At 38.1% G+C, this 20,716-nt stretch overlaps 1 protein-coding gene across 1 annotated transcript in view; it reads left to right on the top strand.

Moving 5' to 3' along the window:
- Nucleotides 1–20,716, top strand: part of LOC104063580 (contactin-6) — an 87,889-nt gene that overhangs the window by 7,101 nt on the left and 60,072 nt on the right. The window contains 1 exon segment of the mRNA XM_009565802.2: nt 15,293–15,388. Within this exon segment, the coding sequence (XP_009564097.2) occupies nt 15,293–15,388 (96 nt within the window).

The following is a 20,716-nucleotide window of genomic DNA, read 5'->3' as shown; positions in this document are numbered from 1 at the left end:
TCAGCAGTGCTTATTCTTAAAAGTCATTCTTTCTAAATATTAATAACAAAATCAGACATATGATGGCTGCTAGCCCTCAGGAACAAGAATAACTTTCAGAGACTTGAAAGGTCAAGGAATACAAGTGCAATTATTTTCACTTAATAAAGGTGTTTCCACTTTAAGATGGGGCTTTCATTGCTGTATTACAGGTCATTACAATTAGAGGGGAGATGCTGCAGAAAGTTATGTTTTCCCACTTTTTGTTGCATAATGAGTTCTGAGTCATAAAAACACTGTACCCCTAATTGACACACAGATATTTTGTTACATTAACAGGATAAACATTCTTTCCTTACACAGTGTGGAAAGTGGTGAGCTGTTTCATATTTTATCTGAATTGGGTAAAACACATATGCTGTCTTTAAACAATTTAAAATTTATTTTAGGCTTTTTGCCCATTTCACTTCACAACCTCACAATCTTTTTCACATTTATATGTGGTGATCGACTTCTGTTAATACCCTGGGCAGGTGAGGAAACAGCAGCAACAACACGACACCACCACCCCCGCCCCCAGATATTAGCACCATTCTTCTTTCTTCAATATAAAGGTCTGAGCTGTCTGTTGCTGAGAAAAAGCAATTGTTTTCAAACTTCATTAATAAAACATGTGCCTAAAGCCAACCTTATGTCGCTATTTCAGACACCAGCAAACATATTAATTATTAATCTTGTTCCATTTCTCATAGCAAATCTCATGTCGCAGGGGTTATACAAAGGAGACAGAGGTCAGGATGATTCACAGACCCTTCTTAGTAGGGCTGATCAAATGGTACATCACTGGTATCTCATTCAATAATGTTTTACCCTGAATTTTTCCAAGAGCTTTTGATTCCAAGAGCTGGTCAAACAGAACTAAAATTTTTGATTCATTATTTTCCCACTTTTTCTGAAATATCTTAGCAAGCCACTCTTCCTGCATAGGAAATTATTTTAAGTTCCCAGATAAAAATTGTTTCGCAACAAAACAAATTCCATTTTAGAAAGAATCAAGAGTAGATGACCACCCCAAAGCCATCTTTGGAATCAGTAATCCCCAAGGAACCAGAATAGGCCAGGAATGGAGCTGGGGAAAGATCTAAAGAAAAGGAAAGCTTTCAAATGAAGGCATAAAGGAGGTATAAAAAAAAAAGGAGGGGAGGCAAAAGAAAAACAGGCAGCTCTGAAGAGCCTTCTGGCAATTGTCCTTTCCCAGGTACATCTGCAGGCCATGGGTCTGCACTCAGACATGCAAACTCGAAAAAAATCCTGTATGATTTCTGGTCCGAGGTAAAGCACATCTCATGTGCATCTCAGCCAATGCTACTTTGCAGCTAGAGGACCTGTTTGCCAGAAAACAGACTGTCATAGCATGAAGTATTTTCAGCCATTAAACACCAATTCTTTAATGCTCCATGCTGAGGAAGCATTCCCTCTGAAGCACTTCACTTATTAATAGTTTGAAGTTTCATGCCAATATAAGACAATCAAAATCAGCCAGATAAAGCATTTCCTCTCCATAGGCTCCATATTCCCATAAAGACACCTCTCAAAGTTACTGTGGGGAGAACAAAATTGGGTCTCCTTTATCCACAGCAGACAAACTCACAGCTACCATCCTGCTTTAAGCCACCAGTTCTTAACAGCATCCATATAATAAATACATTGCATATTCAAGCAGCCCATTACTTTTTCATTAGTTGTGACAGACATTTAAATCTTTTCCCATATGAAAGAGAGGGCAGACAAATTGAAGGTTGTCATTTAAATAGGCAAACACAAACATACAGGAAAATGGTTTAATTTAGCAGCATCACTGTGAAATGAAACTGTGAGTTTTAACTTGTCTTTCAACTGAAAAACACACAGTACATGGAAAAATGTTATAATGTCCTGAAGAGAATAGTGGAACAAATTGCCTTGAAACAGTTATTTCACAGTTAACATTTTCTTATTTCTTATTTTCATGTTGCCATCCAATTTACTTCTTTGTTTCAACCAATACATCAGGCTATATCATAAAGCCCAGGCAGGCATGCATGTTGATATTATGACACTTTCATTCAATACTTAAAAAACTGGGACTCTTCCCTAAATCAGGCTCCTTGGCATGTTATTGCAATCACTATGATAAATACTCATAGTTGAATCAAGCCTATTATCCAAGTGACAATTTATGCATATTTGCCTTTTTACTACAAGGTAACTAAGTTTGAATTAACAAAGCTTCTGGAAACCTATTGTACATCTCAACTTAAAATATGAAAAATTCTTTTTTTTCCCTCTGTTCAAGATAGTGAGCTCTAAGGGTAGGAAAATAAATGCAGTAAGAGATAAGAAATATGTCTTCAGCTTCAGCTGGAGTTTCATGCTTATCCTCTATTAAAAACAGAGCTGTCAAATGAAAGCTGCAGGAGGAATATTGTACAGAAGGAAGTGGCATAGATTATTAAAGTTACAAGCTAAAAATGAGAGACAGCACCAGTGAGAGTGAACAGAGCAAGAGCACATAAATGTGTTAGCAGGATGCATAGGGTGGCAGTCCTGTGTTATTTGTACTTCCTAGTGAAGGTTTGGTTTGCCATAAATAAAATTGAAGGCTCCCTGTAAATCCTGTGTGTCTCTTGCTACCCAGAAAGCAGTACATTTTGAAAAGCTAATGTGTGCTTCACAAGAGCTGAAGATCTGGATCTTCGATCTGGTTTAAAAGCATTGGTGTCAGATCCCAGCGTGCGTAGCCATAGCCTGCAACAGACACCAGGGTCCTCATACTGACTGGAGTTTTGAGGTTTGCTCCCAAGTCACAACCTGCCACCCACATGGTGTTTTCCTCCCTTCAAGCTCAGTGTTGACATCCAACACAGGGTCACCAGTAATGCTTCAGCTCTACATGAGGAGAAGTTCAAAGACTACTCTGTGGGTAGTTCATCTTTGTGAACTATGCAAGAAAGCCAGCTTGAAGGAAGAGATGGGGACGTGGAATATTTTTCTTCCGATTCTACACAACCTAGTCTCCAAACCAAAATGAAGATGCTGGTGCACAAGCTTCCCAAGTCACAGGCTTTGCTTCTCCTGCATGAGCATTGGAGCGGACACCTCTGATGAAGCAGCTGCCCTGAGCCTCACCACCCACAAAACCACCTCCCAAAGACACCACAGAACCTGACCAGACACAAACACAGCCATCACTTCTGAGCCTGAGATAATGCATCACAATCACAATCAAACTCAAAAAAGAGAAAAAAGCATCTTGGTTGAAAGTAATATTTTGATCAGTAAAATCAGAGTTTTCTATTGTGTGGTGACAAGAGACATTCACATGAGTATTAATGACGTGCTTTGCAAAACTTTTCATCAATGAAGAGCATCTAACTTGCATTTCATGCCCTAAAAAAGGCAAACAAAAAAACCTGTTGTAGAGAGCTGTTTAAATATGGCTTCAATGAGACTTCTATCCCATGTACGCAGGGGATTTGTTTTAATTATTTCATCAGTTTTAAGTAAAAGTAACTGTGTGTAAACAACTGATCTTGAGGGAAATCCCTATAAGTAGCTGCAGTAAAGCAGTCTGTCCAGGCTTATTACTAGCTCGTTTGGTTCTCATAGATGTTTATAACAGAGACATTAACAGATATGTAGGAGAAAGAAGAAGTGCAATTAAACAAACTAGGAAAAAAGTACTCTACCATGAAAAAGAATCATGCGTGAACGTAATTTATAACTATTCAGAACATAAATCCAGAAAATTTAGTATTAATTGAAAATATTAGTCACCTAGGGATCTTAAATGATCTTCTCAATCAAATTTTTCTACCATCAAAGATAGACAGTCACGAGGATTGCTACTTTCTCAGACCTCTGGCCCCCGTTATTAACCATGAATTCTGGGAAACAATGACAACAATTTAATTTTGCCAATAGGATTAGTCATTTTGTCCTGAACCACATGGAAGGGCACACAGTGGAGAGAGATATTAGATCATATATTTAAAAGCTCCACCAGTGGTACAGACTAACCATAAGGAAGGATTTGTCCATGGCATTTTGGGGCTGCAGCCACATCCCTGTCTTTTTCAAAGGGACAGTCAGGGTTTTTTTTTTCTTAGTGCTTATTCTCAATAGCATTTTTCTAAATATAAACATCCTCCCTCCTCTTGGCCAGTGCTGAGGTGCTCATAGCAGCGTGGATGAGTGCGGTAGTGCTGGAGCATCTCGGAAGCAATTCAGAGCCCCCAACTACTCTCACATACTTTGTCAGATAAACATAAAATGACAGTTTTCTCAAATAACAAAGATGCAATGATTCTTCCAGGACAGAGTTTCTCCATTCTGAAACATAAAATAAGTCTAGCATTATCATTTAACTGTTTCAGGGGAAATATATTATAAGCAATCAAGTCCTTTTAGTCTTTGCTAGATCATGACAGTCGGAGCATTTCCAAAGCCCTGTTAGAGTGACTGTCTGTGAGATGCTCAGCTAGCATGAAAACCCACTTTTCATCTGATTAATTCATCATGTTATTTACCTTTGACTGCACACAAATTACACAAACATCACAAAGCAATACAGCATGCCTCAAAGTGTCATAACCCTTTTTGCTTGTAGTATATGCTTTGAAATGGAAAAATCAATACATTTAGATCAGATTGTCTGAATTTGCAAAGTCTGAACGTGCATGAATTTTAGTTTAAACAGCAAAAACTTCTAGACCAGTTGTTTGTGTCCAGAAATCCCTCTGTAACAAATACATTTGATTAAAAGGTGTGCTAGATGTTGTACCTACCACCTTGCATAGAGGGCTCTGGGTCTTTAAGTTGATTGTTAATTCACCACTGCATGCAAGGGCTGGCATACTGATCAGGCTATCTAGCAGCTTATATTGAAAGAATGAATGCTGCAATTTCTTTTTCAAAAGGAGGTATATGCTTCTCAATTTAGCATTCGGTAGGCACTCAGGAATGGCCAACTAGTAACTGAAGAGTAAGAAGGAGGTGAAAAGACCTCAGCTTTCTAGTGGCAGAAGTATGTCACCATCAAAGATACATCTCCTGAAATTTACTTCATTTACTGCATTCCCTTCTCCTCTATAGGGACACCTCAGGTGAAGTCAGAGGCTTGCCTCCATTCACATCACTTTATAACCTACAAATGCAAAGTAATACATTAAGCCTACCTCCCAGTTTTTTCCAAAAGTGCTTCCTCATATATAATGCAGAAACATATCTCAACTTGCAAATACGTGGAGAATCGGACATAAAACCCTGTCCTTTCAGCCCTCCTGATGATTCTGGCAACACCTCAAAATCTGGATCTTCGCATGAGCAGGTGAGAAAAGATTGCAAGCTGCAGTAGCAATGCTCCCTGCAGATCGATCCTGTCTCGAGGATGGAAATACTACTGTCATCTCTCCTTATGTCACTGAATAGGCTTAGAGCTCAAGATTACCTTTTAGACTTTTAACCACAGCTAAAGAATCTAATATAACTACAGCAGCAGTATGTACATCTCCCTGTGTACGGGTAGGTGAAGTGCAGGCTTCTGAATAGAATGAGCTACAGTAAAATACACCAACACCACAGACTGTTGTTTGGAAATAAAGCCCATATTTTGTCAAAACTCTGCCTGAAGTAAAAAGAAACTGAACTCTCATTTATCAGATCTTATTGCTACGGACACTTTGTACCAGAGCTCGAACACTCTGCAGCAGTTCCCATGGTGGGAGTCAACATCAAGGTCTTTACTTAATGGATGCTCTCCATGGAGCAGACAGCAGCCTCAGGCATATTTTCTTTTTTCCCCTTCTCTTCTTCAAAATGTTTCCCCACAAAATTAAGAAAAACATTGTAAGAACCTGATATGCATTGCTATGAGGGGTCTGTACACTGCTCCAGCCACTCTGAAATGAGGCACTGCGTTTCCTTCAAGGCTACTTTAAGCAGAACATTTGCAGAGAGCAGACTATAAGCGATGCAGCTTATTCACTCAGAGACCAAAAACGCTGCAAGACGTCACTACATTCAGTTTGACTATGTATCTTGTTGAGCTTTCAAGTATTTATCTCTTTGCAGAAGTCTGCACACACAGAAGCTCTTACAGGCTTAAGGAAAAGCAGGAGCCATCAACAACCATTCAACAGTGATGAAACGGGATGCCTGGTAGGGTTCCACCTGCTTGCTGACAGGACAAGGCAGGGTGATAATAGCATTTCTATTTTAAAGCTCAGATGCTACAATAATAGGATTATGCAAATATTCAGGCATTCCCGAAGACAGAAAGAACAGCCTGGAATCTTAAAACCAAAATATAAGGATAATTCTGCATAATCAAGGTGTTTTACTTCCTCCACTGTTCCCTAGAGGTTTGAGTCTGCCCTGTGCCCTCAAAGCCCATCTAATATTTGGTGTCAATGGATGCAGTCATCGCCTCCTCTCTCTTGTTAACCATACCAGCTGAAGGTAACCACATTTCCCTTTAATATCATAGCAGACCAAGAGCAACAGAAACCCAACCCGCATTTTTTTTTTTCTCTCTCTCAAATAGTTTTAAACATCTCAGAGTACGTTCAAGGCTGTGCTGTATCAAAACACTGTTAAAGTCATTTTGTTCCTTTAGGCTAGTTGCTTAAACTTTCTTTTTTTAAAAAAGGAGTCTCTTACCCCTCTTATGTAGGGATTCTTTATCTATGAAATGAAGACATACATTACAGAGATGTAAGGAGTGTTACAGGCAGGGAGCTAGTCAGATAAAGTAGTAATAGTGAATGTGTAAGTATTTGAAGATTATCTTTTAGTTATATATTACTTACTATTCTGTAGTTCCTATGAAAGTGTTTATCCTAAATCTGCCCATTGCAAGTCGTATTGGAAAAGCACTATATGTGATTGAGATATGGTAGGTAAGAAAGCATCGACAGGTCCCAGAGCTGCTAGATTTCAATTGATAAATTTAATATTTCTGAAGGATAAGACCAGTCTATAGATGCAGTTTGGGTGATTTTCTTTTTATCCACTCTACTTTCATTACAGACAATATGAATTAGATTCCAATAAGTTGAGTGAAATATCCATAATATCCACATAAGCTTCTTCATTCTTTGGTATGACAAAAAGTAAAGTTACAGGTACAGTCTTGCAAGGGAAAAAAAATTAATTAAATTCTTTGGAATAAATGACTGTCTTTTTTGAACAAAACCAGCACAATTACTCAACTAGTTGTTTTTGCAGTGATGTTTAATCTCAATAAAAAGGTTTTAAGGTACAAGATAAACTTCTCTGTTCTGTAGCTTATGTTGAGAAAAAGAGAAACAGAGTATGTCTTTAATACTTCCCATGGTGCAAAGGACTAAGCCACAGGCATAGCTTTTCCCAACAGGTAAACCATATCTGGTACAGAGAATGCACTAAGCTACAAATACTCTTTTCTAAATGCTGCTGAAGGAGGAACAAATAGTGTCTAGTACACCTGAAATCCCACCTGAAGATTCACATTAAAAATTCCTTTACATCAGTCACTCAGGTAAATCTTGACATTTCCATTGGAACAAATCTTGCCTCCTCCCTGGAAATGTTCCAGGCCAGGCTGGATGGGGCTTTGAGCAGCCTGGTCTGGTAGGAGGTGTCCCTGCCCATGGCAGGGGGTTGGAACGGGATAATCTTTAATGTTCCTTCCAACCCAAACAATTCTATAATTCTGTGATCCTGTGAAGGAAGTCTTTGACAGCTTCGCAGCTGGAGTGAGCAAGGTGAAGTGGTGGTGTCTAGGGATTACCCAAAGTAATTCTGCAAGAAGTAATTCTGTGCTGGAGGAAGATATCCAAAGGGCTGGGCAGGTGTTTGGGAAGGGATAAGGTACACATGGACATCCTTGTTAAAGACTTTCAGCAGTACATGAGAGCCTTCTCTTCCTTGCCTTTTTTTTTTTGATTACTTGTTATGAGCATAGATTGTCTTATTGATAAAAGCATTATAAAAAGAAAATAATAGCCTGAAGTGGGGCTGTAGTTTGTTTAATAGGAGGAACCCAGAAGGACCCTGGACACGAAGGTAAAAAGAGCTCTTCGCATGACCAAGGGTATGGCTGTTCACTGCCAACAAGGAGGTCAAGGTCCAAGGGAAGGGATGAGTTCATGAACCATCTCCACACACTCTGGGAAACCAAATCTCTGCAGGAGCATGAGCAAATATAAAAGAAGTCAGTTTTGGGTAAGAGTTAACATCCCTGCCAAGAGGTGGTTTAACACATAGGGCCAGGGCAATCTTTGGTGTAAGTTAGTCAAACCACCACAGTTCTGGCAGGGATAAATCTCGCTCAAAAGATTTAGACTAGGGAGAGAAATCTGTTTTTAAGAGCACTCCAATCTGGAGAACACTCATGCAGATGGCAAAGTGACTCTGATGACATGTGACAAATGAACTCTGCTGTGACAGGTGAGAAAACTGTTCAGGAATATAAAATATTAAAAATACATTTCTTGTGTCGCCCTCCCTTTGAGAGGGTCAGATCCTTGAACATGCCTCTGGCCTACAGATGGGGTTTAGAGTAACAGCCCTAAGGCTGCATCAACACTACTTGGTGCAAGTCTCATGTTTGGTTCAGAAGACAGCTTTAATATTTTATGCCACTACTCTGTAAAAGTGGAAAAAATAACAAAAAACAGATGTAGACCAATGCTACAGTTTCACTGCATATGTTTCTTTGCATTTGGTTTCCTCAGTGTACGAATAAAAAAAGAAAAACAAGAGCAAGGCAGCTAAGGATTTCCCCCACACACTCTCTCCCTGTTTAATTTAATTGTGACCTTCCATTTTTTCCTCTAGAGAAGCTTGATATTACTTTGTAAAGGGCATTTTCACTCTTTAATTGAAAAAGACAATCAGGCTGTGGTAAAAATTATTGTTCCCCACCTTGAAAATTAGTGCCTGGATTGGCTATTCATACCATTTAAGCTGAATTGAAGACCTGGGGCCTCTGTGCATCCTAATGTTTAAATTACAGTTCCTTTCCCCTTACAAGCTCCAAAGCAATTTAACTAAATAAAGGAGCACTGATCAAGGTCCTTGTTTGATGATAAGGCTTTGGAGAAGAACAAGACCCAGCAATTGTGCTTTCCCCCTCCTTGGTTTTGCAGACTGCACCGTAGGGGCAGAGAGGAACATGGCAGGAAAAGGAGGCAACTTTGTCTTTTAACCAGAGTGGGATGCAGTGCTCACCTCAGATGGAAAACGAGAACAAAAAGTGAGAACTGCAGTTGATTTTTAGCCTGTCCTTGTGAAAAAGGACACTCAGGTGTTGCCCAGGCTTGTCCTGGTTGGATAAGCTTCAAGTCCTTTAGACCCCATGATCTTACAACACTGACAAAGTGGAGGCTCAAGCGTACTTCAGACAAAGGAAGAGGAGAACTCAGTAGGTATGTTTAGTGGAAAATGAAAGTATTTTAAAAAAATCAGGAAATGGGAAATGCTAAGCAGCTTTAAGACACCTTAATTAGAGATAACACCACTCAATCTCAGAATTGAATTCATAGAAAATCAATCAGAACATTTAAAAAAATTGAGATTAAATGGAAAAGATTAATGTATTGACATTATTATCAAGACAAAGAAACTGTGGGAGGGTTTAACAAGTTTACTACAGTTCTGACAGCTTAAAGAAGTTTACTTTCCAGTGCAAGTTGTAGGAAATGAGATTAGCCGTTCCTTTGGGAGATGTTTAGAGAATGAACGATATATGCATAACACACCCTATTGGTAACCAAGCTGCAAGAAACTGGTAATGCTGTCCTACAAGGTCCTTCGGTACAACAATACTAAGGAGAAGCAAGAGACTGCTAGATGCACAAGAGGTCTTCTGGAGTGGTCTAAACAGATAATCACAACCTTCCAGCAATAGGCACAGTCCACACCTACACTTGTTTTAGCCCAATGAAAGTTTGAGGCTCTTTCTATGTGAAAGGGGGGAAAAACAAACCCCAAATCTGGCTGAGTATGGGACTTCCCAGATTGAGATAATTTGAAAGATCCAATAAGTTCTAGTTTTCCTATTTGCAGCTATAACAGACCCAATTCTTCTGGATTAGGCATTGAGTCCAAATCCACACTTACCAATCCTCTAATTAGTTACAGTCAAGTGAAGGCAACTAATTGTCAACTCATAACACAGGTGTTAGAAATTTATTGCAAATCATAACCATGAGCTTCTTTTAAAAACTGCTGAGGCTGTAATTTTATCCCATTTTGCTGCAAGAGAATTTCTATTGTAATACATCACATCCAGTAACACCAATGGTATTGCAATATATCATAGCCAATAAGAAAAACACAAAAAGCTGGAACATGTGATCTATCACTGTTTGACACAGCCACATGGAAATGTGAAAAAAAATTGATTTGTCCTCAGAAGCATAGCTAATTTGTAAAGTGCTCTTACTAGTAATGCCTTAACATTCATTGCACATTTCAATAACAAGTAATTACAACTATAATATTTGTGATTATGTAATGACAAAACATTTATGGAAAAAATCAAAAGTTCAAGAAAGCATGAAATTACGCTAATTCAGATGAACTGTTAGTAATTATGCAAGGTGATAAATTGGACTTTCTCTAATTGCCTGTAACAATTTCATATATTAAAACACCCCAGTTTCCTTGTTTGCTACTGGGTAATACAGAGTTGCCCTATGCATATTCTTAAAATCAGCTGGTTCGGAAGTGCTGTGCCCATCCTTGAGCAGTTTCAGGAATTTCAAACACATGATTGGGAGGTTGAAACAAATGAGTTGCTACTTGCGATTAGGTTTTTTGTTCCTATCAGACATTTATGAAGCAGTTGCCTAATGTCCAAAAGGCTGACCCATGTCTTGACACATTCTATTGTGCAAGTTAAACCTACAACTCTAACACTTGCAAGGTTTTTTAATATTAAAAAAAACTCCACCCAGACGTATGGGCAAATTAGAAGAGCTATATTCATGATACAATTGGCAGTTATATTAATGCTTAGCCTTAAAATGCTAAAGAAATAATACTGCATGCCTGAACTTATTAACACAAGTACCTTAGCATGAAGTATTCGGGTATATCAGTTCTAATTAGTTTCTATCTGCATAGATCATCACTTCAGGCAAACACATCACTCACTCATCATTGTGGATTTACTCTCCTTGACTGAATGGCTGACTTACACCAGCTGAAAAAAAGCTCTGGCCTATTCCTTCTCCACATTCCTCCATTCAAACCTGGTAAGGAGCTGAAAGCCTCCTTCACCTCAAGTGCTCCCACTCACATCAGAGAAAGCCCCGTCATTCTCCAATTCAGTTTCCACAAAACACCATATGTTTTGCTTGTTCTGAGCACATAACTATCTTGCTTAGGTCTGCAAACGTTCCCAGCTGAAAATGATGACTTCTTGCCACACACAGCTGAGTCCAAGTATTTCCACTCTTCACTGTGAAGAATCACTTCACCTGAGCATTTTGCTTAGCCTACACGACCTCATTATCACATCCAACTGATTAATTGTGCTATACCAGTAGTAATCTGCCAACATACACAGTGCTGGAAAATAGCTGTTTTTTGATAAAAAAATCACAGCTGAGAGAGCAATGCAGTGTAAGGAAACTCTTTGTTCATAAAGTGAAATAAAACAGACAGAGAATGGCAGGAATTATGTAGGAACTAGGTGATAATTTATTTATAGGTCTCTGCAGAAACACTGAAGTTTGCAAATATACCATCTGTTAAATAGTCATACCATTCTTAAGTGCATATTAGCAATCTAAATGTGTACTTAACACCTGATCTGAGCAATCTTATTCGATACACTTTTTGACAAACAACATTACATTTTATCAGATTATGTCATGTTATCTTATAAAGCTGTGCTAGGTAACAGTAACTTGGAGAACAGTATTCAGTTGGTGTAAATACCTACTGAAAGCAAAGATGAGTGGTTTTGAGAAGTGGCCAGATCTTCTGAATAACAAAAGAGAATAGCTACATTTATATTCATATTCAGGGTTGTATTTTTTCTTTATATTTAACACATTTCAGGTTGCAAGTAATCATTGAAAATACATACAAAAATACATACAAAAATTTTTCACCCTAGAGGGGGTGAAAAAGTATGCAAAAACCTTTTGGGCAAAAATAATGCATCCAGTATGAAGAAACATTACTCGTGCTGTCCCACCTCATTCCTCCGTTTATCATCCTGGGCCACTTAAAGAGAATTTTATAACTCGCTTTTGAATCCCATCTGAATGAGGTGTCATAATATTTCAGAAGGAGACGGTGCCTGCCTTGAAAGAGGGTCCAATAGAGATGACAATAAAAGTAAGACTGACTCCCCTAATGTGTTTTTACTCATTTTGCTCTGTTTTGCTCTTTCAGAGTTTCTTTTCCTTAATATGCAATGATTCTTTATTACAGAAAGAAACACTGAAGAAATTCATTGTCTATAACTATCTATCATAATCAACTTTTGACCATTCCTGTTCAGGCCTATTAAATTTTGAGGGCTGGGGTTGCTAAGAGATACAGCATGATGAAGACTTCAGAGCCAAGCATTCGGATGGATTGTGTAGAGAAGGCTTGTGTCCCTAGAGATCTTTACAAATAGGTTAGAAAGAACATAGCGTATTTGTACCCGTCACAGGCCAGAAGAATAGATTAAATGACAATTTATGTGCCTCTATACCTACTTTTTCATACCTATGATCCACTAGAAAGCATGATGGGATGAAAGTCCCTTCAGCACTGGGAAAGGCTGAGCTGCTTTGTATAATAAACGTGCTATGCAAGAGTTAAGACTCTTGCATACAGATTTTGATACTCAGTTTAGGGTTGAAAAACATAGAATGAAAAGGCAAATTCAACTTTTACACCACATAATGAAAAGCATTCCTGCTAATTATAAAATAGTGGATCCCATAAAAGGTACTACTGGTTTTTTTGGTATTTTGGCTGGGGATACTTGTCATGGTTTTAGTGGAGAAACACAGGAAGGTAATACGGTTTCTAAAATTAGAGTAAAAAATTATACCTTTACATATGTCATTAAACTAAGACTTTCTACCAGCAATTTATTACTTAACAAAATCTGTTTCAATTTCAGAATAAAGTATTACATACTTAATTTTCAATTGCCATGAAAAGCTTTTTTCAAGTGCACTACACTTGCCCTTTTTTTTTCCTCCTTTCTTGGGTGTCTCATAACAAGGGAAATGTTGCCAGCAAAAAAATATTCCTGATTTACCATCTTATTTTTTTAGTTCCATCTTTAAGTAGAAACTGGACAGTATTCATTGTATTAACAGCTCAAGGAAAGTGACAGGAAAGGGAAATGCGACCATTTTTGTTGCTAGTGCCTGAGCCATAAGAGACCTGAATGTTTTATACCTTTCAAATCTATTTTTTTTTATTTGACATAATAAACAGGAGTATTCTAGGGTCTTTCTCCTCCACAGCCCCACACCTTCCCCCCCCAAGCTGGCCTCTTCTCCTGAGCCACAAAGCCTCAGGGGAGCCAACCCAAGCAAATCCCCATGTGATGTCTCAAGAGCTGGCCCAAAGGCCAGTTTCCCCACAGAAATATATTGTGCTGGCCTTTTCCTTCTCGGAAAGCTCTTAACCAGCAGGGAAAAAAAAAAAAAAAAGGAAAAATAGAAAGCTGATTAATTTTCTCAGGCTGAGTTTTCAGAAAAGGTAAATAAATAAATCCCCACATTCAGAGATTTGACCAGTAAGGATCATCTTTATGAATTCAATCTCTGGTTAGCCATATTACATCCATCCGCTGTTTTCCTCTCCAGTAAGCATTACACAATGGAATAAAACTAAATAAACAAACTTTCTTTTTGGCTTTTCTTGCCTTTTTTTTGTCCCCCTGGACTAACCAGGCTGCAAGGCAGAGATCTAGCCAGCAGGCAATTAAAAGAACATCAGAGTTTAAAAGGCTTTCGCAGTGTATTGACAGGTACCATCTATTGTGGCTATGACAGCACAAGGAGGTGCTACAGCTGACTAATTCAATTCAGTCACCTCTGAGCAGACAATGTCTTCATAGGATACCAATATAGAGGAGATGAAGAGGAGGAAAAGAAAAATTAACTGTGTAAAGTTCAACTAAGGGGGAGAAAATTGATATATTGACATAAATAGCTGAGCCTGTACAGGTAGTAATCGTTATTGCTTTGACCAACAAGAACTGTTTCTCTCTATCGAGCTCTGGAACAATTATTTGAAGCAACATTCTGTAGCAAGGTAAATAAAACAAGCTTAAAGCAAGCAGTATATGACACTATGGTATAAAGAGTTTTAAGTGGAAGCTCATATTATATTTTTTATTATATATTAAACATATTTAGAGGGTATTTCAAGCAATCATTTCCCAAAGTACTCTGACAAAAGCAGTAAACCTTCTCAATAGAATGAGAGCTGGATAAAAAAGTAAATAACCAGTTTAAAGTACATCTCGTGTGATGTTTTATAATTGAATTATTCAAAAAGAATGAAATTGGTAATTGGTATTTCCACATCTCAGCAAAATGTGAGAAGACAGTGAAGATTACTTACAACATTATTCAGTAAAAAAAAAATAAAATAGCCATGTATGGGAGATAGGCATAGACATATTTATACAAGAGGTTTCCCCAAACCTCCACACGATTCCCTACTCAAAGCATTCTCTTTCCCTTCCCCCCTCCCCTTACAACTAATGATAAATTTTGTTCCAGTCAATTAAAACTTGTCCACTTAATGCAGCCAGCTTTAGGACAGAGTAGACTCATTAAGGATATAACATACTTTGTCATCATTTAAACACACACTCTGTGGGAGACCTGATGATGTTTAATTATCACTTGTATATATATAGAACAGCACACCTGCATTTTATTTCTATAAAAAAGGGAAGCAATGCAAAATAGCACTTTTTTTCCTACTTAAGTAGATAAAAAGTCTCCAAAAAGAAATTATGCTAAAAATGTCATGAAATAATTACAGTAGCTTTGCAATTCAGAACCACGAATGCAAACTCACGGGTTTAGGGTGTAAGTGCTTTATGAACAGGTATTTCATGACTGCCAAGGGACTAGATACTAAGTTGGATGAGATTTTCACATACAATGTGGCAATTCACATAGAGATTGTATTACGCTATTGAACATGTGAATATGTTCCTGAGTTATACAAGCATTGCATAACTTGGGGTACAGTTTGGAATAAAACTGACAGATAATAACTGGGTCTTGTTTTCTCATTCTCTCTCAAGACCTTGAAAATTTTGAAATGAAAACAAGAAGCACAGTGTCAGTCAGAGAAGGACAAGGAGTGGTTCTGCTCTGTGGTCCTCCACCACATTTCGGAGGTATGATGAGTATGGTATGTTTTGTACAGCCTGAACATCAACAGGCTGTGCTTCAGAGAGTTGGTCTATGCAGTACCCTGCCTGTTTAGCACTAGACTTAATTTGTGTATGAGTCTACACTAAATTTTTATTCCATTTCTTTAAATGAAGTTTGTATTTCTTAAGGGGCCCTTTTTTATTATTCTATGGTTGCTTGGGGGATTGGAATGTCATCACTCATCAGGTGTTACACAAGCAAAGAAAGCATAAAGTTCTAAAAGACTCTCATGACATAATTGGTTATCTCAGCTCTTTCACACATATGGAATGGCAGAAGGGCAAACAGCAGCAATTCTTTCTACATTAAAACTGCTTCAGTTCTGAATAGAAAGATTATTTTGCATTTTGGTGCTTGCTACTTCAATACCATAATTTGAAGACTACATTTTACACATTAGATTTGTCACAAAAATTGGCATATGTTTTTGAATACCTGCTTCTCTCCTTTCCTGATAATCATAGAAAGATTTAGATTGGAAGGGACTTCTGAAGAGGTAAACTCTCTGATCAAAGGAATTACCATTAAATCAAGTTGCTTGATAAATTTCAATAACTCGGGTAAAAAACAAAAAAGGGTTTTTTTTTCACTGAGAATTAATCTGGGGATACCTTACATCTGTTACCATTGCCTACTACTGCTGATTCTTAACAATAAGGCTCTTTTTAAGGTCTTCCTTTCTGTGCGAAGTAAAGTCCAGGTGACACACAGGTGAACCAGTAATACATTTATCTTTATGTTTCAGACTTTCATCTGGACACCTCTCCCCCCCAAGTGTGAGGCATACTTTTCCTTTTATCCCCTCCAACATTAGCATGTACAGAGAAATACAAAGGCTTGGACATGTATGTACACTGGTGACTTTTTGTATCCAACAGAACTGAGGAGCTCTTGAGCAGTCTTTTGATATTTACTCCCCCTCCGCATAGTTTCTGACAAGTTTTGGGCTATATGCACTCACAAACCTCCTCCAGAGGTGCTAGAATCCAGATTAAAAACTGTTTTCGGATCTTCTGAAGTCTCGAGTAAGAACTATGGTTTCCTAACACATAGCAGAAGACGGTTGGAAGTTTTACTTGGGAAAAGAAAACACATATTTAAAAAAGAAAAAAGGGGGAGCATGAATAACAGTTACCAAATTGTCTTGTTCTGGACTAAAAGAATCAGCAGTTTTTAGATGACTCATGTCCTGCTTTCAGCAGGAGTGACCACACATCCACAGGAGCTGCAGTTACACTTGTGCTAGTGCCAAATTCCTGCTCTCAGCAATGTTTCCTCGATTTTTCTTAAAGAAACAGAGTTATAGCACAAATTCCCATAAGAATGTGAATAGTGATGTATACAGGGGATGCTGTATATCAGAGATGTAGAGAAACCCATCGATCAATTTAAAACCCGCAAGTCTTGAACAGAGAGGAAATGTCAGTTCACTTAGTGTTTACAGCCATATAAAAGTAGTATATATTCAAGGATATGAAGTGAAATCTGGTCCTTAAGGGCAGAAAAAGCTTGAAAGAGTTCCTGAAATGTATCAGTGGGACAGACAGAAAGACAACACATCCATCCTTGAGTCAGTAAGCTATGTATTTTCCTCTTGCTGTAGGGTAAAATTATGATTTGACAAATAGGAGTGAGTAGAATATTCAGAACAAATACATAGTTAACAAGTGAATTCACCCCAGATTAATTGAACTGACAAAATGGTATCAATGAATAAAGCTTTTGTCACACTGTTTCTTAAGCTTGAGATATATGCTGTTGACCAATAGCACTGGAAAATACATTATCTGAAATAATAAATCTCTACATAACAGAAAGTGAGTTCTTTTGTCATCTATAAACACTATTTGGGATCCAAAATTGTATGTCATGGGGATGAACTACATGGCGTTAACTATGATAAGTTGTATACTATCTCAGGATGCTTAGGAAATTGTTTCTTTTGAAAAAGATTGTATATTTAGTTCTTAAATTGAAACCCTTGCCTCTGACTCGCAATACCTACAGGAGAATGGATTACTAGCCTCGCATACAACTTCCATTACAAGTGTTACATACAGCATTTAAATGTAAGAAGAATTAGCTAGATGTCAAGGAATTTGGAAGATATACCATACCAGCAGAGAAGAGTTGCCTTTCCTGTAATGTTAGCACGAGTAAGACAGTACAAGCTGTATAGTATATCCTATACACCAAGAAACATTACTCTTAGAATTTCCCATCCAACTTACTAGATACAGCCTATAACCAACGCAGACCTTTTGATAGTACGAGCGTTTACACGGAGACTGAGGTTAAGAGTTTGGGGAGAAAACACCGACTGTGCACTCGGAAAGAGGTTACAAATGTCAATAATGAGACCCAAGGGAGCCAGAGCAGATGAATACAGCTCTTCAGGCACTCCTTCCTATAGGCCAACTACTTCTACCGTCAGGATGGGCCCGGACCTGGCCCAGCCATATGTTGCATTGAGGGAAGAGAAGCATGGTTCTGGCAGTTCTTAGCCTTGTTTTCTTTTAACTTAAAGGGAAATAGAGAACTCCCGTACAGCAGATATTTGAAACAACTACAATTAATATAGTTATTTCATAATAAAAGTATTTATATAGTCCATTCTATCTTCCTTCTAACCTGGAAGGTCTCCTTCTTCCTGCAACAGGAGTAACAGAAGGGCAAGAACTGCAAGGAGCTTTTATTAACTGAAGTTCCTTCTCATATAACTTTGAGAAATAGGAATATATAGATAGAATGAAAGCTCAAGAAATATTTCTACCATCTATGGTATCTAGAGAAATATTTCTACCTCTCACAGAAACAAACATTATCAAGCTCATCTAGCCCTATACCACAAACAGGCTTAAGTTAAGCTCTCTGTCAGGTTCACAGGAAAGAAAGCACTGCAAATATCATGAGACCATTTGAGTGTTCATCACATGCTATAAACACATTTCCACATTAAAAATACTTAAAACAAATTATGAGTTTAAAAGTGTTTAGTTTTCAGATATGGTTAATAAGAACAGCTGTACTACTGCTTTTTATACATATACTTCTTAAATGAGATTGTGCCAATCACATTTTTTTATTAAAGAGAAATAATTTATTTCACCCCAACAGTAGACATATTAAGTAGTTAAGCAATACGAAACAAGAAAAAAAAACCTCAGATTTCTCCAACAACTTTCACATAAGCTTGAAAACTTAACTAGTGCCAAGAGAACAGAAATCTTGCAATTACTGTTAGAATTATACTAAAATCTTTAACACCAGAAGAAAGCCTACTGTATGCTACCATAGATATCAGTACTTTCATACAAAAAACAAACATAAAGAAAAGAAGACCTACCTTTTAAAGCTAGAGTTAACATTTCAGACCAAACAAAACATTAAAAACTTACTATAATTAATGAACAAAAAAAACCCCACAGCCTGTAATTAACAAAAACCAACCAAAAAACCACCAGTAAACAAAAAAAACCCCACAGCAACAAACATTCCAATCTTACCTGACCCAACTGGAATCCTTCATTCCCTCCTTCTTGCTATTTATGTAGCAGCAGCTCTGGAGCCTTGGCTGTTGTTATTTATGAGGCTCATTAACACACCTGATAGAGTTCAGGTTTGTGAATTGCCTCTCGCTTGTTAGTGAGGCTCTGGAGCACAGGTGTGGGAAGACAAGTTGTATTTCTTTCTCTGGGAAGTGTCTCTTCTTTATCTTAAGTTCATTAGGTCAGCTGTTTTTTTCCCTATGTAATCAGCATGTAGTATTATTTTATTATTAAAAGTAGTGCTCTATATGGAGCTAGAAAGTAAAGAAAGGCACGTAGGGAGGGGGAAGTGTGTCTGAAGAGCCTTTCATTTTTGCAGTTATCTATAAGCTTGACCTGACTATGATTAAGAAGTTGGTGCCTAAACGGTAATACTTGACACAAGACTATGGGGTGGACTGTTATTCTTTTATTTTCTTAGAAGTGAAGTCTGATATAAGGCCTGTTTCTTCAAGCTGGTTCCCTGCAGAGCTTTAAGGAAGTTGCTAATCTTGTTAGGAGCAGCAGGATAACTCATGTATTTGCATTTACTTGTGCATAAGAGCTGCCAGGGTTGGAAGCTGGGATGCTGAGTCTGTAAGCTTTTCTCTATACTGACATTACTGTATGAAGGCTATATTTAAACAAACAAACAAACCCCAGACCACTCATAAGGAAGTAGGAGCCCTGTGAAGCTGCTTATTGGGGTAATATGCCAGATTCTCAGCCAGCAGAAGGGTGGGGAAGAAGGTGTATGTGGAAGCAGGCAATAGGAAACTGCATATGTGGAGAGGGTTGGATGAGATGAGCAATGCTTCCTTATGTAAAAGGGTCCTTAACTTCCGCTTCATGTTGGTTTTGCATTTTATATTAAACAATCTACTTGATAAAATGCATACCCTTAAACTGAAGCTTTGAAGTGTTTCTCCGCTTATAAAGTGAAGTGCCTGAGTCACAGCTTTGCAGCCCCTTTCTCTCTGCTCCTATTTCTCAATGCTCCTCTGAATCTTTAATCCTTTCCTGCCAGCTCTGACGGGGGAGAGTCTCTTCCCCGAGACCAGCCTGTAGCTGTTCTCCTGCAGAACAAGCAATATTGATTTGAATTTGCTTGGGCTGAGGAAAGAACTGAAATGTTATGTTCCCTAGTCTAGTGTATCAGGAGTGATTATCAGCTGCTCTTCTTTCCCAGCTGTGCTCTGAAAGAAAGTGTTCACCGCTGACAGTGGCCCAGGCAATGCTCTCCCCCTGCTTGGCCACGCTCAGGACTTGCCTGGGAAGCAGTCCTTGGCTGGGAGGTGAGCTGGAGTTAGCCTACTTTGAGGAACGTCTTGGATAAGAAAGGAGATTGATGCTACGTAGTCACCTGCTTTAAAAAAAAAAAAGCCCAAATGCCTTAGGACTGCAGCACTAATCAAACTGGCACACGCATAATGAAGTCTACATTGCTGTAATTATCCCTCCTCTGACAAGTGGCCCTTTTGAAGTAAAGGCAGTCCTATGCTCTCCGAGATGTCTTCTCACAGACTCAATAACAGCATTGGGATCAGTGTCTTTAGAGAGCAAATATCGTTTACCAGTGCTCAGTGCTCAAATATGTTAATTTGAACAGAGACCATTCAGCTGTACCTGTAAAAAGGAGCTATGCTGTGATATTTATGCCATAGCTAGATAGATTTAAAAAAAATTAATTACCTGAAAGTGATTAATGGTTTTGAAGCTTGTCTTGGAAAACACCTTGACACATATGTGTTAAATTAAAATCCA

Source organism: Cuculus canorus, chromosome 11 (genome assembly GCF_017976375.1).
Source record: "Cuculus canorus isolate bCucCan1 chromosome 11, bCucCan1.pri, whole genome shotgun sequence".
NCBI classification, from domain to species: Eukaryota; Metazoa; Chordata; class Aves; order Cuculiformes; family Cuculidae; genus Cuculus; species Cuculus canorus.
Note: the sequence above shows the minus strand (reverse complement) of the source record. Positions and strands in the feature narration are given on the sequence as shown.